This window comes from Cricetulus griseus, chromosome 2, assembly GCF_003668045.3.
Source record: "Cricetulus griseus strain 17A/GY chromosome 2, alternate assembly CriGri-PICRH-1.0, whole genome shotgun sequence".
NCBI lineage: Eukaryota > Metazoa > Chordata > Mammalia > Rodentia > Cricetidae > Cricetulus > Cricetulus griseus.
The window spans coordinates 427,992,988-428,016,810 of NC_048595.1; the positions used below are offsets into that span (position 1 = coordinate 427,992,988).

Here is a 23,823-nt window from a genome sequence, read left to right on the forward strand (position 1 = left end):
CATCCTCCAGAACCAAAGCCTCAGTGGCAGAAAACATCTCTTACCCTTGCTGGGGCTGCCCACATAGCCAATGACAAAGACGGCAAAGCCATGACCATTTCAAATTGGCAAGGGACACCTACAGTACAAAATGCCTCTGTTATTCTGGACTCCTGGGTTGGGGACGGACTGAGGCTTTGTGTAACCCACCCATATTTCTTCCCATCTTCTACAGATGTTGCAAACCTCTTATACCCCATTGTCATCATTTAAGTCTTCAGAACCCACCCTGTTACCAATCCATTTTACATGCCTAAGAAACAAGAGCCATGGACTCGCTTTCCACTCAGTGATTCTCAACATGAATCTAAAATGTAAGACTTAGCTGACTCACTGGGAACCACCCTCTGGCCATGTGAAGTTCACTTGGAGGCACTGTCAGAGGGAAGCGTGAGGTTGGTTTCTGGGGCTCAGTGACAGCCTTCCTGCATAGGCTGAGTCCTCATACAGTCAGAATGAATAACTGGGGGCCACAAGCTGAAGGGCAGAGAAGAATGACCCGGAGGAAGGTGGCAGGTGTATCAGGCCTGTGCTAAGGGAGAGATGCTTAGAGAAAACTCCTTGCAAGTCTCTGACCATGACTGTCCCTGAAGGACACTTAGCCTTGTGAACTTGCAACATTTTCCTAGTTAGTTCCCCACTTACTTGTTTTTCCCCAATTAAATGACTGATGTTTTGATAACAAAAAATTAGCAAGGTTGGGGATGTGGCTCAGTGGGTAGAGTCCTTGCCTAGTGTATAGAAGGCTCTGGGTTCATTTCCCATCGTTGCATAGACCTGGAGTGGGGCTGCACACCTATAATCCCAGCCCTGAGGAGGTAGAGGCAGGGTGGACAGGAAGCTCAAGACCATCCTTGACTACTTACTCCGTCTGGGCCAAATGAGACTTTGGTGGGAAAAGTCATTTCATTTGCGACTCTTCTCATCCCTTGGCATTATTTTATATTGAATGTTCCTGGTTCCAATACAATAAACATACTTCACATTTTAAAGCTTTGTGATTTTTTTTGAAGGGGTGAAGTTGAAATATGATTTCTCTGTGGCTGACACCTGTGTAATATTCTATCAAGTGGTCAAGTCATACCTGTGTATAAACATGGCTACTTCCAGCTATTCAAACACTCAAGATGTACTTATAATTATAATTCCCCATATAGATGGCATTTTTCCTCCTTTCGAGTAACTTCTTTTGAGTATCAGTTCAGAAGGCCTGTCAAGTCTCTGATCACTGTTAGTGGTACGATCTCCAGAAAGCAAGGCCAGATGTACAGCTCCACCCCAAATACACAAAGGCTTTCTCCATGCCTTTTCAAGGCTTTAGTTTTGTAGCCCCTAAGCTGTGCTGCTAACCTTGCAAATTGGAGTTCATTCTAGGTTCACAGTTTTTCTGTCCTGTAGACAAGCTTTCGGGCTTTCCTAAGGAACAGTGTGCCATTTGCCAGGAGATGGCGCTGTGGCCCTGTGCTAGGACTTCGTGAGGAGGCTTTTGGAGTTAACCAGGGTGGGGAGTTAATGGGGACCTGGAGAGGGTCCAGCCTAGGAATCTGATAGCCTCTCCAATTTCTTATCTACGCTCAGAAGACCTGGTTGGGTGAGGATACACCACTCTCCACTAAAGTGCTCTTGGGTTGTCCTTCCCTGCAGGCTATCACCCCCTTTCTAGTAATTAAATCAACAGGAAGTGTCATCCTCAGGTCAGATACTCAGCTCCAACACATTCAGAAGCAAAGGGGAGAAACATACATAAATATACACAAACCCAGTCTAAATGCTGTATTTCCTACAAAGCAGATTAAAAGTGCTGTGAGTTACTGGGAAATGGAGGAGTAGCTACAGGTATCAAAGATCTTGGGGGAAGTCGGGGCTGCCTGACACTTGAGGTCAGAGAGTATAGAAGGAGAGTGGGTGGGCCAGGGCTTAGGGATTGACCAAGAGCCAGGACTTTCCCTGGAGACAAAATGCAAGATAAAGCTGAGACACAAGCAAGAGCCGAACTGGGTTGGGGCAGGAGGATGCCAAACACAGGTTGTATTTGGCAAGCCAACCAGTGCCAATGAGAGTTTCACTGTAAGAAAGTGGTGAGATGGTGTTTGGGAATCAGCAAAATTGGCCTGGGGTTTAGCTCACTTGGTGTTTTCCTCTCTGTTTTCTAGAAGACATTTCTAGTTTTGACCTCCCAGAGGAGCTGACAGGCAGTCCACAGTCTGCCTCCCGATTTGGTCCTTGCCTTGGCTTCAGTGAAACTGCCATGCTCTTTGCTTCTGTCTTCCGCCCCTCCCCTGTCTCCTCTGCATCCTGGTCCCTCATTTAGCCACGACTGACCATCCTTCCTCAAGGCTACTCCCAACCCCCTACTGTCCTCTGGGAAGTCCCGGGTAATTGTACCCTACATCACAATGACTCAGCCCATATCTCTAACTAATTGTACCCTGCATCCCTCTGCACCAGGCCCATATATCGAACTGCTTGCCTGACAAATCTTCATGAATGTTTGCTTTGGAAGCATCTCAAATTCACAACCCAAACTCCCAGACACAACCTTGCCCAATGTTGATCCCCCTTGAGCACTCTTTGAAGGATGAATGACACCAGCATCCATGCTGTCAGAGGCATCTTGAGTTGCCCTTCAGCCTTCTCACTGAGTTTCCTGGTCCACTCCAGGTCCTTGACACTGGCCACCATGCTCTCATCTCTTTTTCCCTCCACCACACATCCAGGTCAAAGCCACATTGTTTTGACAGCCAGCTGCAGAGCCTTGTAACTGTTCTTGTCCTAACTCATCTTCTCAAACCATAGGACTGACTATGCCCCAGTGAAATCACCACACTCCTTGTTTCCTATGTCGATTCCCTCCTCTTTGGCTCCTGTCACCCCACTGCAGGGAACATCATTTTGTGTGGCTAAGCAGTACAGAATGGGTGTTGGAGAGAAAGGGAGTTACTTCTGGGCTTCTAGAAAAACCAGAAAGAAGACACCTATACCTCTCAGCCTCCTAACTTCATTAGATGTTTCCCTATAGAATACAGACAGGCCTCTTTAAGATCAGCCCTGTTTGCTGCAGTCCCATGAGGCTTCTATGTACTCGGTTCAAGGACCCTGTAGAACTCAAAGATTGCCCATATTGAAGATTGAAGGATATTTCTAGGCTGGGGGTGTGGTGAAGCATGAAGCCCTGTGTTCAAATCTCAGCACTGCAAGGAAACTAAGAGAATGGGTTTCTACCTTTGTAGCTTTCCCTTCTGTAGAAATAAAACGTGACCGTGTGTCACATACTTCTTTCCATTGAAAATAATGAGTACAAAAAAGAGCATAAAACAAATGTACAATTGATTGCACGCCAATGAAATGACCTTCCATGAAAAGACACAGACTTTTGCTAGCAACCCCTCTCCACCGGCTCCTAGAGACACAACTGCCTTCTTCTCCTAGCCTGAGAGCAACCACCCCAAACTTTTATGGTGGTTCAGTAGCTACTTACAAACTGCTCTTGGCTCACTGCGCTTACCAATGTTTGCCTTCTTGAGGGCATGAAAGTTCACTGTGTCCACTAGACACCATTCCTTGGATCTCATTTCTTGGGCTAGTCATATGCAGGAGGATGCTCTCCTGAGCACCAGGGCATCCCAACCAGGGGAAAACATGAAATTATCCTTCCTGTACAATATCTGCTTGTGTGTTTTGCATGTTGTGTTTGGAAGAGTTCTTTTGTTTGTTTGTTTGTTTTTGTTTTTCGAGACAGGGTTTCTCTGTGGCTTTGGAGGCTGTCCTGGCACTTGCTCTGTAGACCGGCTGGTCTCGAACTCACAGAGATCCGCCTGCCTTTGAGCTGTACCCCATTCAACCTTTCCACTCTTTATTTCAGTACAGTATACATTATATTAAATAATCAGTGCTTTATTATAAAACAAGTGAATGGGGGGGCTGGAGAGATGGCTCAGTGGTTAAAAGCACTGGCTGCTCTTCAAGAGGACCTGGGTTCAATTCCCAGCACCCACATGGCAGCTCACAACTGTCTGTAATTCAGCTCAAAGTGATTTGACACCCTCATACAGACATAAATGCAGGTTAAACACCAATGCACATAAAAAATAAAACTTAAAAAAAAAAAACAACCAAACAAGTGAATAGTGTAAAAGGATCTGAGCATGCTCACAAGGGGTCAGGCCAAGCTACTGTGCTCAGGAGTTAGATGTACTGACAGCATTCACCACATAGGATAAACTCAGTTGATGGTGGGTTTATCTATAGCCTCATGTTAAGCTGAGCATTTGTAATTTGCCTGTCATCTAAACACGCACCCCTAAACACTGGAACACAGCTTTGCATCTTTTGTTCTTTATAGGTGTTAGGTCTCCTGTACTATGGAGCTCTCCCTCCATCCCCTTTTCTTCCCGTTGGCAATGGATTTGGCCTGTGGCACTTCACTACTTTTGAAACAATAATTATTTTTAAGAAGTAACTTCCATGACTAGAAAGCTTTTCTTCATCTGATCACTCCAAATCCCTGAAGCCTAGTAGCCTCCCAGCCTTGTTTTGCCACATGCTCCCTGACCCCACCTTCATCCCCACCCCATACTCCTAGCAGGACTTTTACAATGGCTGTTCCCTCTGCTTAAAATGCCTTTCCCTCCTGTGTCCCCTGATTATCTTCTTAGATCTTAGTTAGCGTGTTCCTCTTTAGAGAAACCACTCCATTCTCTGAGTGGCTCGGTGACCCCAAGAACCTTCCTGGGTCCTTCCGTCCTACCAGGTGCTGTCAAGGCTGTCCTTTCCTTTCCTTTCCTTTCCTTTCCTTTCCTTTCCTTTCCTTTCCTTTCCTTTCCTTTCCTTTCCTTTCCCTCCCTTCCCTTCCCTTCCCTTCCTTTTTCCCTTCCCTTCCCTTCCCTTCCCATTCCTTTCAGATACAGAGCCATTAGACTAATCCATGTAATTAATCAGAACCACTGACTCTCCACTATCTAGTTGGTTGTCCAGCACATAATAGGTGCTTCCTGCTGCCAGGGTGAGAGAACCAGCAGCCAGTAATACAACCAGGACAGAAGCTGCCTCTGAGGACCTGGACTCTGGAGCTCTGACTAGGCTGCCACCCCCCACCCCCAGTCAAAACCACAGGAGTTGAACTGTGGGATGAAACTCAGAGATAATACGCTTTCCTGGAATGGTTGAGGCCCTGAGTTCGAGAATCAGATCCACTGTCATAAAAACAAAGACAAAACAAGGGAAAAACCGTGCAGGAGACAGCCTGGGACAAGGCAACTTCAGAGAGGTTGGCGGGACTAACTCCTCCTGTTGGTCTGCTGGGGTTGAACTAAGTGGAAGCCAGTGTTCCCTGTTCCCTGGTGTCCTCCCAATGCAGCCTTGGTGGGAAGCAGCCCCTGGGTGTTCAGCCCCTGTCCCTTATTTCAAGATTCTTCCAGACAGGTTACTCTCTCTCTCTCTCTCTCTCTCTCTCTCTCTCTCTCTCTCTCTCTTTGATTGGATGGGACTTGAGAGAAGGGATAGAGATAGGAAGAGGTGAGGCAGGTGGGCTCTAAGGCAGAGATAATGGCTCAGATGAAATCTCCTTAGGAGCTGGGTCTGTGAGGCAGGTATAAGGCAAATTTGGACACACTCTTGGGATATATTACACAGGCTATGGAAGTTGAATGGAGCTGTTTAGGATACCCAGAGAAGAGGAAATGATCCTCTCCCTTCTCTTTCTTCTTTCTTTCCTTCCATCTCTGTAAGGGCTGTCCTTTCCTCTCTCTGTTCTTCTGGGTTCCAGAGACCCAGGGCTTGTAGGAATTTCCAGGGACCTTCCTGAAAAGGAGAATTAGAGCCCACTGCTAGAGATGTAGAGAAAGAGGGAAAGAGGAAAGAATGGGGGTTATTGGGAAGGGAAGGTTAACAGGCCTAAATTCCTGGGCTCCTGCAGCTTCAGTCATCCTGAGGAAAGAAAGGGGGGAAACATAACAGAATGATTTAGAGACCAAATTCTGTCCATGAGGAGACATGAAGACACAAAAAAGCAGTGGAGACAGAGGAGACAGAATCCAAAGGAGACCAGAGGGCTCTGCTTTTGCCTGCAGCGGTTCCGATGTTATCTGTCTCCAGCTGCCTCTCTCTCCTTCCACAGTCCCCACCTCTGCCCCTCCTTCCTCCTCAACCCCACAGCCAGACACCCAACCCCTTCAGGGTTTTTGCACCAGAGCCTAGAAGTGGAATTTACAGGTTCACAGCGCTAAGGTGAAGTGATGAACGAAGAGCTGGAGGCTCCTGACGCCCAGACTGTCATTTCCAAACTCAAGCTGCCCATTGCTACACCACTACTGTTGTGGTATCATGCAATGTTTTTCTATACAGGCATATATGCAGAGGCAGTATGTCTGTGTATGTGTGTATGTGATTATGTGTGTGTGTACATAGGTGTAATTATCAGGGAGGCTGGCATGAATCTCAGCCCCACTCAGCCCATCAACTCTCTCTATCTGCACCTGCCAATGAAAATTACCTAGTAATGTGGAAGGAGAGGTAAAGGTGTGGTTTTTGTGGGATTGTCCATCTATCTGCCTGTGTCCATCTGATGTGTGAGTGTGCATATGTGCACACTCATCTTTAGCTGTTTGTGTTTCTCGGTCCCCATCACTCCTCGTTGGAAAAATCTACTAAGCTAAGAGTGGTGACTTGAACCCTCCAAACCCTGCAATCTCAGGTCTCTGAAGGTTTGAGGGGGCACAAAGACAAAAGTCATGGATCTGACTCTATCCAGATTCCAGCCAATGGACAAGGGGAGGGGGCAAAGTAAGGCAGGGTGGTCCCCAGAGCCCTAGTTCCGGGCTGACAAATACAAACACCCTGGGACCAAAGCTATGGAATAGGGGTTCCAGAAGGTCTGTCTTGTCACAGTCTTCTCTGTTCTGATGATTCTGCAAGCTATACTTGCCCAGCTGATTCTGGAGTGGGGCTGGGTGGGTCAAGGGAGGATGGACGCAGGCTTGGAGAGTCCAGGGATGGCTAAAGATTCTGCAAGATCTGGCTGGAGCATATTGCAGGAGGGGTGGGGCCAACTGTGTGTGTTTGGAGGAAAGGTGGGGGGTGGGGGCAGAAAGGCCGCCTGCGGGGGAGCAGGCTTCTTGGCAAACGCCCCAGTTTCCTGAGCTGATCCCTGCTCCCTGCCACTGCTCCCAATTCTGTTGTTTCAATAACATCATTTTTATCCACCCCACAGAGAGACAGTGTCTTAGGAGGGGGAGGCAAGGGGCAGGGCTAGGGCACGGGGTGGGGGGGGATAACTGAGGAAGCTGGGGTCTGGAATCAGCAAAGACTAGATTTGGGGCGCTCCCTCCTCAGGGCGATCCCAGAGCCCAGGTCCCCTGATGACAAAGACAAATACATTAAAATTCTTGCCTGGGAGAAGAATGCAGGACAGGGAGAGCATTTCATAATCTGCAATAACAGTAGCGGGTGGGGAAAAGGGGCTTGGAAGGGAGGCACTGGCCCCCAGGGAGCCAGTCATTGGCCACCTGCAGCCTCCAGGGACCCCCAAAACCTCCTAGATGCCAACTTGGCACCAACTAGTTTCAGTATTCACCCAGCTGGTATATCTTTGAATGTGTTATGTTCAGGCTTAGTACTGCTTAATACAGACCATGGTGTACAAAACTGCTGGAGCAGCGTGTGCACTAGAAAGGGAGGAACCGCAGTTGGTCCATTATCCGGCTGAGCCTGAGCGAGCGCTGCGTCCTCCCCCCCCCCACTTCTTTCCTTCCCCAGAGTGCCCCGCACTCTACAAATCCCAGTACTCAGGACAAGGACTACACTGGTGCACCTTTGACACCAGGGCCCCTGCTCTGGGGTTCCCCGAAAATTCAAGGCCCTCTTTTTTGTGTCTAGGCTAAGGTCTCTTTCCTTTTTCTCCCCTTCTCTCATCTCTCTGCCATTCACCTTCCTTCCCCAGATCTGCTCCCCCTCCCGATCTTCTCATGCCTCCTTTCTAGCCCTAAGTCTCTCTTCACCCATTTGCCCCAGTCTTTGGACTACGCAGGACCTTCCCTCCTCTTTGCTCACCAGGGGTGTTTGTCTATCTTGGCAATGTTCTCAGTTTCCACTTCCAAATTCCTCCCCACCCCAAACAACGAGGAACTTTCCCCATTGGTGTGAAATTTCTGCCACGTGGGCTTAAGGTCCCCTGTTTAAGGTTGATGGGCCCTCTAGATAGTAGTAGCAGAGAAATTGGCTCCAGCTTCGGAATGTCCGCACCACCTGTCCCTCGGCACTCCTGGGCCACGTCGGGGGGCCTCTGCCCCAGGCCACAGGAGCAGAGGCTGCCGCCCCGCTGCCAGCCGCTTGGCTTGATGAATGGAGCTGTCCCTCCTCCCCACGAGGCCTTTGATCTCCCCCGCGTGGGGAGGGGGTCAGGGGCATCAAAGACATTTTTGTGGCATTAGAGAATCAGATAAACCATCTCACCTGCAGCTGGCTCTCCCACCCCTTCTGCCCGGGCCAAGTTGGGGGAGAAACTCGAGGTAGAGACCCGCAGACAAGCGAGACCCCGCTATAGCAAGCGCTGACCCCTCTTCTCTTGGAAGTCTGCAAGGTCGGCCCACCACCTCACTTATGAGTAGCGAATGCTGGAGCGCAGGCCCTGGAGAGGCTCCACTTGCAGTCTTATCTCCCCCACACACTGTCCGCCCCCAATACCGGCTGGACACATTGGCTGGGGAGCTAGAACCCAGGCCTCGGGCTAGCTAGAACCCAGGCCTCGAGCTGGCTCCCTTGCTGAGATAGAGGCTGAGGAAGGGGCAAATGACGCGGAGTTGGCTATCCGCAAAAAAAAAAAAAAAAAAAAAAAAAGTAACGCCCCCAAAGTGCGTTGGGCCGGCTGTCGAGTTGGACAGCCCTCTAAGGAGCATCCCGCGCTCCGGGCCGACTCCCTCCCTGGTCCCCATCTGTATCTCTCTGCGTACTATTCCCTCCCCCCCAAACTCCCTCATTCCTGGGAAGTTTTCTCTCTTTACAGTCAACAAACCTGTCAAACTTCTCCCAGCCAGTCCCCCTTCCCCAGTTCCTCTTCTTCCCCCCCCACCCCCTTACCCTTCTCTACTATTCTTCCCGCCACTCCGAGCCGCGGGCCCCGGGGATGGCGGGGGACAAACCCCGCAGAGACGAAGAGAGGGACAGGCGGGCGGGTCCCGCACCCAGGAGCGCGCGCGGGCCCCGCCCCAGTACCCGGCTCCCGCCCTCCGCTGCGCTCTGCGCCCGCCGCCCCGGGGCGCAAGGCTCCCCCCAGGAGTCCCGCCGCCTGACTGTCGCAACTGCCACCCCCGTGGCCCCCCTGTCCCCCTCCCCCGCCCACGCTCCGGCCTCGCTCCCCTCCCACCCCCGCCCCCGGCTCTGATTTCTTCTCTCCAGCGAGCTCCGCAGGAGACACAGGCGCTGGCTGCTCGGTCCGCTCTCCGCCTCCGCCGCGCCCTCCTCGCCCGGGATGGGCCCCCGCCGCCGCCGCCGCCGGCGGAGTCCTAGTCTCTCGGCCGCCGCCTCGGTCGCCGCGCTTGTCCTGAAGCCCGGCGGCCTCACCCCCCACCCCCCGGCCCGAGCTAGACTGCAGGAGAGCGCTCATGATGCTGCCTCCGGTGCCCTCCCGCTTCGGGCTGCTGCTGCTGCTGCTCCTATGCCCTGCGCACGTCGGTGGACTGTGGTGGTGAGTGCCGAGTGGGACTGTCTGTCCCCCACGCAACTCCAAACGCCAGAGGGTGGGGACCCCGAGTCAGTCTTGGGACTCAGTGCGGCGATTCTGCTGCCTTCAGGCTCTTCCCGCTCCGGGATCCCACCCCTGGGCGGTTGCACCGGGACCCTCGCAGACAGTTCCTTTCTGGTCTCCGCCCAAGCACTTCTGAAGTGCCACTTTGAATATCCCTACCCCTAGATATTCCGTTGTGTTTCTTCCCCCGTATTCTCCCCCCGCCATCCCGCCAAAGAAATGTGTCCAATTCATATCACAAGGAATTGGCAGGTAGGTAGGGAAAAGCTGCTGGACGTCTTGAGATCCATAGTGAGAGATTAGATAAGAACGGGAGAAAGAACGAGGAGGGCTCTGGAGCTGGATTTGGGCAAAAGACTGGAACAAGGTGGGAAGTTGTAAGGTCAAACAGCTGCCTCTTTCCCGCCTCTCTCACCTATGGCCTCACCATTGCTGGCTCTTTCAGCATGGGCGGTGTAGAGGAAAAGGGAATGTAAATGGGGAAACTGAGTCAGGGCTCTGACTTTCTTCACTGCTTTCCCCCTAGCAAGTAAGAAAGACGGGAAGGAGATCCTGGAGGCCGGCCCTTCCAGACGTGGGAAGTAACGATTTTTTAAAATGTGTAGCGGAGATGTGGGAACCAGAGAGTGTCCTAGTGAAGCGAGTAAGAGCCAGGCCAGTCAAGGCATGGGAGAAATTCTCAGACTCTGGGATTGGATTTAGCCAGAGCAGACACCTAGACTTCGAAGGTTTCCAGAGCTATGAGCCTTGAGGGGTAGGATAGGGGAGGAGAAGCGGGGGCCCCGCCGGGACAGCTCAGATCCAAACCCTCACGACTTTTTTTCCACTTAGTTTTTAGAGCCACAAACACCCGCCCGGAATAGCTCAGTGTTCAGAGAGGAGGGATTTGGGCAAGAGTGCTGAAAGATTAGCCAACCCTAAGAAAGCAAGGGCTTTTACATTTGCATATCGCGGCGTGATTGGCTGAACTCCTACCCTCTCAGCCCTCTCCCACCCGCCTTCGCTTTGGACCTAGGGGTGGGGCAGGCCCATCCCTCTCTTGGGCTAAGATTGAGTAGTATGCCCACACAGGAAGCTGCTGGCCGCTATCCTTCCGCGATGCGGGAGAGACATCCCCGCCGGTGTCAGTGAGAGGGCAAATACAAGACCCAGGTTCGGGTTCAATCGGGTTCGGGAACATGCGTCTTTAGTTTAGCAGCAGTGTGGTACTTAGTTTTGACAGTAGGGTCTTAAACGAACCACTTTCCCACCCTACCCTACAAACTCTATTTTTAAAGAACAATCTCCCTACGTGGTGGGCTTGCCAGGAGGACTGGGTGGGAAGATCTACGGAATGACTTGACATTAGAAGCCCTCTTCCCAATCCAGCTTCTTATCACCTAGCTACTCCTATGAAGGGGGGGGTGATGAAAAACGGAATTCCTTTAAATTCAGAATAAAGTATCAAAAGTAATACTCTTACACACCTCTCCTAATTTTACTCTTTCTCAATATGTAGGACAGGGCTGTCCCTACCATCTCTTTCTTCCTTCCCCATTGGTCTAAATTGTTCTTTCTAAGAATCAAAATACCACTTCCTCCACGAAGCTGTCATTCTGTCCGATCAAGCCAGGGAGCCCCCTTCACCTCCCCAACACACATTGCTATCCTTGTGTTCCCACCATGCTCTGAGCATTGGGCAGCTATGCAGCTACAGCATTTTACTGACGATTGTCTTTTTTGGGGTCTTTTTGCTCTGTTCCTTTGTCTCCAGAGTTCTAGAAGTCCAGGATAGTGTAGGTGCTGGACACAGGTTTATGGCGTGTTGCTTCCTGGGTTTAAATCTGTGAAGATTCCTTTGTTCAGGAAGGACTGCTGGGAGGGAGCCAAGCCAAGGAGAGAGGGGCCTGGGCCCTCTGGAGACTGACCCTGAAGCTAGGAAGCAGGGAGTGGGGGAGGAGGGGCGGAGGGCAGGTGTGTGGGAGAACACAGGGGCCTTCATGACCACAGCTGCAGTGGGGAGCTAAGTGAAGAGTGAGGCCCAGGGTGATAAGGTGGCCAGCAAATGCTTCTCTCAGATGTGTCTCAGACAGGACCTGCTCCTCCCACCTGCCTTGGTCCCTTCTCTGTCTATTTTGGACACTTAATTCCTCTGGTCTGAGCCCAGGTTAATTTCCATGGTCTTTGACTCCTGCTCATGCTCCTGTGCTGTCATAGCCTCCCCAGGCCAAGCTTGGGCCTGTGGGTAGATCTTGCTGGGTTCTTAGCCTGAGATTCTTGCCACTGTACCCCTTACCTCCTCAGTCTCACTAGAGCTGGGTTCTTCAGGACTGGTGTCTAGGACAAGCTTTGCTAGCTCTTCCTTCTCAGATAGCCAAGCTAGAATCTCCATGGGTGGCCAGAAAAGCAGCTTGACCTACAGCAGCCATTTTCAAAATCTAGCCATGATCAGGATAGGGGCTGGGAAGATTCCAGGGTCTCTGAGTGACTTGACTGTCTAAGTCCCTAAAAGAGGGTCCTAGAGGAGAGCGGACACAGGCCTTGGATCAGTCAGCTCAGGGGCCAGGCCTTCTGGTTCTGAAGATGTTTTTTTTCTTTCACCTTTCTTCCCCCTCCACCTCCTCCCAGGGCAATTCGAGATTTCTATTTTTAATTTTTTTTGTTTAGTTTTGAGACAGGGTCTTGCTATGTAGCAGTGCATGCCTTCTGAGCGCTGCCGCCAGCCGCTGTGTGTCTCTCCAGTGTAACTGTATCTTTGTGAATCCTAGATTCCAGGACACTGGCCAGGCCCTCTTGAGGTCATCTTGTCTATCCCCTGCCTCCAGGCCATTCAACCTATGCTCTGCCCTCCCTCCAAGAACTCAGTCCTGAGAGTAAGGACAGGAAAGAGGCTCCTGGGTCACCTGGTCCCCCTCCTCCTCTGCTTCCTGCTCCCCTCTCTACACTGTCAGATCCATCTTTATTTATACCTTCAATTAATGGATGTAGAAAACAGCACACTCTCATACAGAGCCAAATCAATCTCCCTTCTTCTCTCTTCCTCTTTCCTCTCACTGTTCTGTATTTTCTGTGAGAGAAACTAATTCTCCCCTGTTCCACCAGGATGAAGCCACCCAGTCTACCCCCAGCCATCCCACTTTGTTTCCCTCCTTTATGGAAAAGGAACCTGGAGCTAAAGGTCAAGGACAGCCTCACTGCTGACCCCACAGGGAAGCAGGGAAAGGAACAGACCTCTTCTTGGCACTCAGGTTTTCTAGCTGCCCTCTGCCATACTTTTGTGTGTCCACGCTGGTCCTGGTCATTAGACCATCCTGTCTTTATCTGGAGCCCCTGACCCTTCCTGATCAATGCTGATGCTGGCTGGCTCTCATCAAGTTCCAGAGAAGGGATGGCTTGGGGGTGGGGTAGCCATCCAGTCTCTTTTCCAGGCCTCAGCCTTGGCAGCTTCCCTTCTGGGGAGACAATGAGGCTGTGAGCAGAAAAGGGCAGGGGCAAATGGAGGCTGGCTTGATCCCGGCCAGAGCATGCCCTGGGCCCACCAGAGTCCTGGCACTGTGACATTTCAGGGAGGGGGGCGGTAGGCTCCCTCCTGCCCCATTCGAATCCAAAGCCAGGAGTTGGTGGCTGGAGGTCAGTGGGAGGCCCCCTCACCAGGGCCCTACAAGGGGGATTCCAGAATGTGTACTTTGATGGGGAAGTGCAGCTGTGGAGAGAGTGGGGCAGGGCAGCAGCCAGCCCTCGCCAGCCAGCAGGAGGCCTCAGGGAACCAGATGCTAGCGCCCTGCAGTCTGATGAGAGCGCCCCCTAGCCTAGTATTTCATTCCTGGCCAGCTGGGAGTGTATGAAGGGAAATGTGGCCAGGAGGAGGCTTCTTTGGCTGGTTCAACCAGCCGGAGCCCTCTGGGTAATCTAGAATTTGATCTAGAAAGGACTGAAGAGGTAACCTAGTCTATTATGGTCAGTGGTGACGGTAGAAGGTCCAGGGACAGGAGGGGACTTGCCCAGTGCTAAGCCTGTATGTTGGTAGCTGAGAGTGGAGCTGTGACTCCTATCTCTTTTTCAGTACCCTCTCCTTTGTGTGCAGTGGGGGGTGGGAATCGGGATAAGGGACAAAGCCTTCACAGGCCCCATTGCTCCCCCATCCCACCCTCAGATGGGTACTCCCATTCTACATGCAAGAGCAGAATGACAACTGTCCACCAGGCATCCAGAGGAGGGGACTGCCTCCGGAGCTTTGGCAAACAGGATGCCCTTTTACACAGTGAAGTCTGTCTGGGAAGGGAAAGCCCCTGCCTCTCCAAAAAAAAAAAAAAAAAAATGGAGACAAAAGTGTGAGGAAGGACACAGGGAACCAAATTGTGTCTGTGTGGGGAAGGGTGAGTGGGGACCACAGGTGGGCAGTGGAGAGGCAGGGGTTAATGGAGCTGGGGCATCACTGGCTTTGATGTGGTGATTGGGATGGGGGTAGGGACTGGGGGAGGGGAGCAGTAATTACCGAGTTAGGAGTTAGACAGAGCAGGACAGGACAGGCGGGCGGGCACAGGCCCGGCAGCCTCAGCAGCCGTCAGGCAACATTTTTCTGCCCCCTTTCCACCTCCCCCACCTCCACACACCCCCACCCACAGCCCCAGGGCTCAGAGCTCCCTCTGCTGGCTCCTAGGAGGTGGGGTCAGATGAAGGATCTTGGGGGTAAGGAGTTGGGGGAGGGGTAGAGAGAATGGCATGCTTGCTGTGAGACTATCTTAGCAGGTTACACACTCACGTGGTCTGTGTGGTCCAGTTGGCCTTAGTTATCCAGCTGGGCAAGGAAGTGGGGCCTAGAGGGTGGTCCCTGGGTCGGCTGACTGGAGAAGGAGACCTAGATCCACACTGGACAGGAAAGAGAATGTTACAGAAAGAACATTCTCGGTACTCCATACATACCACCTACATCCATTCCTACCATTTCCCTTGCATTGAACAGGCCTGAGAATGCAAAGCACTTGTCCGGATCCACTCTCTGTACAGGACATTACATTGGGGGGAGGGATTATGATTTCCATTTTCCAATTGAGGAACTGGTGTTTAACTTTTATCATCTTCCAACAAATATTAAGTGTCCTTCCCATGCTGGAGACTCACCCCACATCACACAAGCAAATGACAGAGCCTAGATCCAGCCCAAGCCTGGGTCCCCAAAGCCCTGAGTGTGTTCCACTGATGACACCATGCCCACCTGTGAGATTCCTATCTTTAATGAGACTTCTACCTAACTGAGGAGACAAGACAGGCAACCCTGCTGGCAGGACACACTCAAATGAATGACAACCAGAAGGATGCAGCTGGGGCCAGAGCTAGTGCTCCTGAGGGAGAGTGGGAGCTGAGGTAAGATTGGAGAAAGGTTGGTTAAGAGCATCTTGATGGCATACAATTGCAGAGGAAGTGGCCTTGAGTCCAGAAATGTGGCCTGGCTTGGATGGCGTCAGAGCCCTGACAACAGGGGCAAGCTGTATGGTACAACTGTAAGAGGCCACCTGGGGACTTCCTAGCTGCTTCCTTCCAGTCCTGCTTTGGGTGTTGTCATTTTATTTTAACAGTACTGGAGGTTGACCCCATGCTAGGCAAGGATTCTACAGCTGAACTTTTTTTTGGGGGGGGGGGTGAACTTTTTATTTTGAGATAGGGTCTTACCAAGTTTCCCAGACAGTCCTTGGGCTTGCAATCCTCCTACCTCAGCTTCCCGAGGAGCTGGCAGGCTGGCTTTTAATTCACAGAGACCTACCACCTGCCTCTGCTGCTCAAGTACTGGGATTAAAGGCATATGCCATCATGCCTGGCTCTGTTTTGATGTTAAATTTACCTAACTTGTTCTACAATGAGGAGTCCCTCCAGTAAGTGGCCAGTGACCAACAACTCTGCTCACCTTGCTCCCCTGTGTGACCCTGACGTGGCTGAGGTAAATGAGCTTCAACATTTTCTTCTAGTCTCTGAATCCAGGGGTAGAAGAGTAAGCTGAACCAGAATGTTGGGGTCTCTGGAGCACAGGTCTATAGATATTTCTAGTAGGAGCTGTCTGGCCTCTGATGCCATTTTAACGGGGCACTGATCCATCAATTGTAGTCCTGGAGAGAGAATTCTCAGTGCAGGCCAGGACAGTTAGAGTGGCCTGGTAGGCTTGTCCCTTCTTGTCTGTATACGGAGTTCTTTTAGGGCTAGCCATGTTCTCTGTGGCCAGAAGTGGCAATAAGATTATATCCCAGAGCCTACAGTAGTGTATCCATTCCTTACCACCATGCATTTCAGGACTTAAAATATGCAAATTGCTCTGAAAGTGTGCATCTTCTGTGGGATGACCCCGGGTCAACACTGATCCAGACTCCCCCAAAGCACAGCTCATTATATAAGGAAACAAAAGGGCAGGAAGCAAAGTAAATGAGAGGGAATGAGAGAGGAGGGCTGGGAGTTGTTCTAGATGTGGAATCAAATATTACCACCGAGACTGGAGCACTTCTTGCATCAACTCATCATTTTTTTTTTTTCTGAAGCCCATAGAGGAAATTGACCAGTCTGGAATGGCTCAGCCCACCCAGAACTGACAAAAACCAGGGTCAGAGGTAGGGCTTGGTAGTTTGTTCAATCCCCTCTGTCGTGTGTCTTTTCTGAACTTTCATTTCCTATGCCTTTAGGATGGGAGTGAGGACAGGAGGGCAGGGAACAAGCTGGTCCCTGGGGATTCTAGTGTTATCACTGCCCATCCCTCCTCCTGACCAGCTGGTAAACAAGACTAGTTCCCAGGAAGCCAGCCAACCCCACAACCCTGTAAAGAGCCAGCCCCACCTCCTGGGGGCCCTGCCCCTCATATCCCCATGATTCCGTCCCTATCTCTACCCCTGGGGAGCCAGACAAGGCCAAGAGGGTTTTGCAGTTCTCCCTTTTGCTGCTGCAAACTCTTTTCTGCTTTGCTAAGGCTGGAGGAGGGAGAGGGGAGGGATGGGGCAGGGTGACCTTGGGAAGATAAGCCCATTCAACCTTGGGAAAATAGGGAGTGTGCAGAGGACAGGGGTGGGGTGGGGCTGGGGAACTTAGCAGTGGGGGCCATGGAGATGGAGAAGGCCAGTTTTCAGAGCCTTACACCGTCAGGAGTTAGAGTGTGCAGGTGGTAGAGGAGAACTGAACAGCTGCGAGGAGGCCTGCTTTGGTCCTCTCATCTCGGGGAGAAAGAAATGTTGGAGGATATGACACTAGGAGTCATGAAATGATACACATCAATGGGACCTGGTCTCAAGAGGGGGTGCTTATGGCTTATTCATTCAGGAACATATATGTTAAGTTTCCCTTGCCATTATATACCTGTATCTATTCATCTATAATGTGGAATTCATGGCATGCAAATTTCAGGATAAACATTGCAGGGATATAAATAAGGTACCCAGAAAGCTTCCAGGGAAGATAGAGAAAAAGGAAGAAAGAAAAAAGACTGTCCCAACAATGAGGGAGCTCATAACCTACCCTGAACAAGCACGCTGGAAGCCACTCCATTCCAAATCCTTTTTTAATGAGGTGGGTGAGTGGACAGATTTATTAATGAAGATGCACACAGAAAGATAAGACTGAATTATTTCTGTAGTGCAATTTTCAGTCTGGTCTTTAGTAAAGAGGGGACACAGACACACAATGGACAAAGTACCAGTGGCATAAGACCAGTCTCAGTTGTGGGTAGGATAGATAGGTAGGTGGATGAGCAGACAGATGCTGATCAATTCTCTAGGGTCACTGGGCCATTGAGAGTCAGCTTGGACTGTCCTAACTCTGGCTCACTCCTCATTACTCCCATTGGTTCCTTCTCTGGGGCTGAGAGAGAGGGTTAGGGGTGGTGATGTCCAGCCCAAGCTCAGTACAAGGGAACCTTTCCGGCATGTTTCTGCCAAGAAGAGAGAAGAGATCCCTGAACTATTTGAGTAGGGATAACAGTATCCCTAATCCCCCTCCAGAAAGAGAGAGAGAGAGAGAGAGAGAAAGAGAGAGAGAGAGAGAGAGATCCTTAAAAGACATCCACATCTTTCTGCAAACATATCTCTGTGAGCACTCATCTTCAGTGTTGAGAGTTTTACCTTAAGACCTAAATTCCTCTTGCTGCTATTTAAGACCATTACATCTCAGGACATGCCTGGGCAGCCTGTACTTGTGTAGTAAATGGGGACAGTGGAGCGGATATGCACGGAAGCAAAGCCGAAAAGTAGGCCACCCTGACCTTTCACACTCTTTTGCCAACATTTCCCTCTATATTCCATACCCCACTGCCCCCGGTGTGCAAACTGCCCCCCCCATCTTTCTTTCTCTGCAGAAGGATTTTGAATGGTCTCAAATTAACCTCCTTAGCTCTGCCCACATATGCCTTCAAGTCTGAGCTCTCAGCTATGTTCAAGTAGGAGCCATCTGATTCAAGCGGTTTCCCCCCAGGTGTGAATTCCTGGCTGACAACCTATGGAAAGCAAGTGGCAGCTCTCTCCTCAGGTGGAATGAAGGTGGGCAGGGTAAAGAGGCTGCTGACAATGTGCAGAACTTTCCATCAGGCCTTTACCCACCAAACCAAACATCATCCCCACCCCCACCCCCACCCCCAGTTATATCACCCTAGCTCACAGGACTTGGCTTGGTGCCATCTCTCTCTGGGAAAGCCAGCTACCCTGGAGCAAGAGAAGGGTCAGCATCACCTATTCGTCAACAAATGCTGAGCAGCTAAGTTCCCAGCTCCTTCCTCCATCTGTTTAGCTTGAGGAAACCGGGTGTGGGGGGGACAGAATAGGAGGGTCCACTTCTGCCATCTAAGCTAAATTTTCTCATTTAACAGAAAAAGTTGAACTAAGGGGCTGTGGCTTTTTTCAGAGGCTCTGTTCATAGACACTTTAATACCTCATGGCTGCTTTGTCCTTCAGGTGGCCCCTGCTTTGTACTGGGACTGTCCAGGTTGTAGCTCACTAAGGCTAATCCTTCCTTGATACCATCTACTTTTCTGTCTTTCTTTTTTTCTGAGACAGGGTTTCTCTGTGTAACAGGTCTGGCTGTCCTGGAACTAGGTCTGTAGAGCAGGTTGGCCTCAAACTCACAGAGATCCACCTGCCTCTGCCTCTCAAGTGCTGGGATTAAAGGTGTGCACCCCACCCCTTGCCTGACTACTTTTCTATAGACTACTTTCTTTTATGAAGTGTGTGTGTGTGTGTGTGTGTGTGTGTGTGTGTGTGTTGATCTTTTTTTTTTTTTTCTGCTAATTTCTTCCTTCTTTCCTTTTTGGGGCTAGGCCCATTGAATTTTAACCTTGGCCTCCATAGTGACAGCTGCCCTCACCTTGAGGGAAGTTCCTTTAGTGAAGATGCACACAGAAGGATAAGACTGAACTTTTGTGATGCAATTGTCAGCCTAGACGTTAGTAGAGAAGGGGACACAGACATGGAATGGAAAGGGAACCAGAGGGACATACCAATCTCAGTTGGGGGTAGGACTCTGCAGCCCCTGGCTGTAGGCTGAGTGGGGCTAGTTCCCTCTTCTTCACCCCCACCCCATCCCAGGTCTTTTGTGTTTTGGGAGGTACACTCCTGACCTGCTGTTCTGCTCTCCAGGGCTGTGGGTAGCCCTCTGGTCATGGATCCTACCAGCATCTGCAGGAAGGCCAGGCGGCTGGCGGGACGGCAGGCTGAGCTGTGCCAGGCAGAGCCGGAAGTGGTGGCAGAGCTCGCCCGGGGCGCAAGGCTGGGGGTCCGAGAATGTCAGTTCCAGTTCCGTTTCCGACGCTGGAACTGCTCCAGTCACAGCAAGGCCTTTGGGCGCGTCTTGCAGCAGGGTTAGTGTGGGAGAGGCCTGAAGGGAGGCGCTTTCTCCTTGTGGGGGGCAGGGGAGCAGGTTTGGGGAGGCTGCTTGAACCCTATCTCCTGATTTAACCCTAGGCACTCTGCCCACCTTGGCCCAGGACAGGCTGGGGGAGGGGGAGTCCCTATTGCCATCTATGACACTGGGCACTCACTTGCCTGGGCTCTGTCCTCCCTCCGCAGATATTCGAGAGACAGCCTTCGTGTTTGCGATTACCGCAGCCGGCGCCAGCCACGCTGTCACGCAGGCCTGTTCCATGGGAGAGCTCCTGCAGTGTGGTTGCCAGGCACCCCGCGGGCGAGCACCGCCAAGGCCCTCTGGCCTCCTGGGCACTCCTGGACCTCCAGGGCCGACAGGTTCGACAGAGGCCAGCGCAGCCTGGGAGTGGGGAGGCTGTGGAGACGATGTGGACTTCGGGGATGAGAAGTCAAGACTCTTTATGGATGCACAGCACAAGCGAGGACGTGGAGACATCCGCGCACTGGTGCAACTGCACAACAATGAGGCAGGCAGGCTGGTGCGTATGGGCAGGAGCTGTAGGTGTCATGCAAAAGCATGGAAGTGTGGGTGTGCAAGAGAGTGTCAGTGGGTGTAGCCGAGTGTGGGTGGCAGCATATTTGTGGTAGCATGGGCACAAGTAAAGGTGTGAATGTGTAGGAGGGTGTCGATGTGTGAACAAGACTGGGGCAACCTGGGGACGATTGGGACTTGGGCCTGGACACAGATACACCTGGCAGATGAGATGTCCAGTCTAGAGGGCTGGGGGCGGGGGGGGGGGCGAGAGAAGGTGTGGAGCTGAGAGGAACAGTGAGTTCACTTGTAGAATAGTACTGAGGGCCGGTAGACAGCCAAGGTGGGGTGGGCATCCGTCTGATACCTGACAAGTGAGGTGACTCAGCAGACCGAGACAGAGGGTAGGGATGACATTAAGGCTAGGATCCACGAAAAAATCTGGGGTCTGGTGGTAAAAGTAGCAGAGAAAGTGGGAGTTAGAACAGAGCCTAGAAGAACTGTCTTGGAAAGTACTGAAGGATCAGGAGTCCGGTGATGTCAGTAGAGGCCAGGACAGCCCAGACCCAACCCCAGACCAGCAAGCAAGGAAGAAGAGCACGATCCTGTTCTCCTTGGGGGACCCGCCTACGTTCTGTGTCCTTTAAGGCTCAGCCCAAGGCTGAGGGGGCCCAGGAGAGGAATGTCCGGACAGGCCCACATACCTGTTGCGAGGATTGGGGAGGGGTGACAGAGACAGACGCCCAGGCGGCTGTCTGTGTCTGCTCAGCTCTGCCTGGGGCCGCGAGGGGCAGGAATGAGGAGGCCGGGTTGGCAGGAGGGCTAGGCTGCGACAGCTGCCGCTTCTCCCCACTCCAGGGAGGATGGCGAATCTCACCACCGCGTCCATTCTATTCTCTCCCGCTCCCTGGCTTCGGACCCTGGAATCTGTGCTCTGTCTACTGTTCCCACTTCCCACTCTCGTACTACTTCATCTTTGCCATTCTTCTCCTCTCTGAGTGGTCATTTTCTTGATTTTCTCCTTCTAACCTTGTGCCTTCCTTCCTTCCTTCCTTCCTTCCTTCCTTCCTACCTACCTTCCTTCCTTCCTTCCTTCCTTCCTTCCTTCCTTCCTTCCTTGCTCCCCCATTCCCTCCCTCCGTTTCCTTTATTTTCTGTTGGTTCCCCCCCCCGCGCTTCTCTCTGCCCCGCCCATCACCCCGCCCTTCTGCTCCCGCAGGCGGTGCGGAGTCACACGCGCACCGAATGTAAATGCCACGGGCTTTCGGGTTCGTGTGCGCTGCGCACCTGCTGGCAGAAGCTGCCTCCATTCCGCGAGGTGGGCGCACGGCTGCTGGAGCGCTTCCACGGTGCCTCGCGCGTCATGGGCACCAACGACGGCAAAGCCCTGCTGCCTGCAGTCCGCACGCTCAAGCCTCCCGGACGAGCCGACCTCCTCTACGCTGCCGACTCGCCCGACTTCTGCGCCCCCAACCGGCGCACCGGCTCGCCGGGCACGCGCGGCCGCGCCTGCAACAGCAGTGCCCCGGACCTCAGCGGCTGCGACCTGTTGTGCTGCGGTCGCGGACACCGCCAGGAGAGCGTACAGCTCGAGGAGAACTGCCTGTGCCGCTTCCACTGGTGCTGCGTGGTGCAGTGCCACCGCTGCCGCGTGCGCAAGGAGCTCAGCCTGTGCCTCTGACCTGCCGCCTGCCTCAGAACTGCACGCCTCCGCCTCTTGGCAATCTGCAGGACCACTGAATTCCAGCAGGGGGCACCGTCTGGGCCCAGATGCTCCCTAGGAAAAATACATATCTAGGTCTTGGGAAACAATGGGGGCTGGGAGCTTGAGGTTTACACTTGCCCACGAAGGCCTGAGGACCCTGTTCCTCCAGCATCCCCCAGAAGGGCTGTCTGCTAGTTTCTGCGGGAGACTATGCAGGCTCTCCCTCCCTTTGGCCTCCCAGATGGAAATAAAACAAACAAACAAACAAAAAACAAGAAGCCAGACTCTGGTACTCCTCAGAATTACTGGGGTAGACAGGTGAGTTTAGTATTAATAAAGACATTTAAAGCAATAGGACAGGACCCATGGTTTGAGGGGAGGTAGTCCTAGAAGGCCAGGATATAGAAGGGAGGTGATTCTGATAGAACTAGCATTTTGGCCTGAATCTGTAACCCCACCCATCACCAAGGCAGGGGAGGGTGAGGGAGGGCCCCTGGAAACGGATTATCTCTCCTTTGGCACCCTTTTGTTCATTTTTATACACAGCAGGCATCTGAATCCTGAGAACAAGTGATTCCATTTTAAAGGGACATAAAGGGCCCAGAAACTTATAGTGGTGTGCTTAGTTGTCAGAGATTTGTGTTAATTTTTAGGGCATCATGTCTGTTTCTGTGACTCCTGATGAAATCAAGGGTAGACTTTTAGGATCATGAGTTTAAAGCTCTTTATAAACGGTAAAAAACAAACTACTTTCGAGGAACACCTGCTTTTGTTATCATCAAAACTAGCCATCCCATCAGCTCTAAAAAGACTGTTCTGGCTGGGAGATCACTCAGTCAGGTAAAGTACTTGCTTTACAAGCACAAGGGCTGACCCTGAGTTCCATCACATTAAAAAGCCCAATGTGACCTGGCAATGGTGGTGCATGACTTTAGTCTTAGCACTCCAGAGCAGAGGCAGGGGGATCTCTGAGTTCCAGGCTAGCCTGGTCTACAGAGTGAGTTCCAGGACAGCCAGATCTGTTATACAGAGAAACCCTGTCTCAAAGAAACCAAACCAAACCAAAACAGAAGCTCATCATGGTGGTGCACTTTTAATCTCAGCACTGGGAAGAGAGAGAGAGGAAGATCACTGGGGCCAGCCTGTCCTACTTGGTGATTTACCAAGTGAAAGACTGTCTCACAAAGGGAGGTGGCTTCCAGATGACTCAATAGATAAAGGTGCATGCTCCCCTAATGACCTAAATTTTATTCCCAGAACAACACAATAGAGAGAGAAAACAATCCCCCCTCTCTATTTTATCTATATCTATCTATCTATCTATCTATCTATCTATCTATCCATGTAATAATAATTTCAAAAGACAATACCCAAGTTTGTCTTCTGGTGCGCACGCACACACACACACAAACACACACACCATTCAGACTGTCTTCCCAGCATAGTGTTTCTAGTCACACTCAGAGGAAACAAGTTTGTCCCAGGATCTTGTTTGACACCAGCCACATGATCTTTTTTTTTTTTTTTTTTTTTTTTTTTTTAAGCTGATACTCCTCAGAAAGCTGATTGTGAGGGGTTAAAGGACACATAAAGAGTTCTGGGCTCGCTGGGCGTTGGTGGCGCACGCCTTTAATCCCAGCACTCGGGAGGCAGAGGCAGAGGCAGGCGGATCTCTGTGAGTTCGAGGCCAGCCTGGTCTCCAGAGCGAGTGCCAGGATAGGCTCCAAAGCTACAGAGAGAAACCCTGTCTCCAAAAACAAAAACAAACAACAACAAAAAAAGAGTTCTGGGCTCTCTAGAGTTGAGGATTATACCCTCATCTTCAATCCAAGAGAATAGGGTGCACAACTCAGCTGTGCTATCCCCTAGTGAGAATGCAGCAACTGGGGGATGACTCCTCCCCGCTCCAGCTAAGTAGGAAAAGGTATGAATTTCTGGTTCAGATGATTGGGTTTGAAGCTGATGTAGCACAGGCCAATGTGGCCCGTTTCTCTCTCTGCCTGTGTGG

The 23,823-nt window shown here is 51.5% G+C and overlaps 1 protein-coding gene across 1 annotated transcript; it reads left to right on the plus strand.

Moving 5' to 3' along the window:
- The first annotated feature begins 9,415 nt into the window (after positions 1-9,415).
- Wnt6 (Wnt family member 6) lies at positions 9,416-22,100 on the plus strand. The gene is made up of 4 exons (XM_027397250.2): positions 9,416-9,718; positions 19,354-19,574; positions 19,783-20,117; positions 21,330-22,100. The coding sequence occupies exons 1-4, from the start codon at positions 9,636-9,638 to the stop codon at positions 21,789-21,791; spliced, it is 1,101 nt and encodes a 366-aa protein (XP_027253051.1). The 5' UTR covers positions 9,416-9,635; the 3' UTR covers positions 21,792-22,100.
- The last annotated feature ends 1,723 nt before the right edge of the window (positions 22,101-23,823 follow it).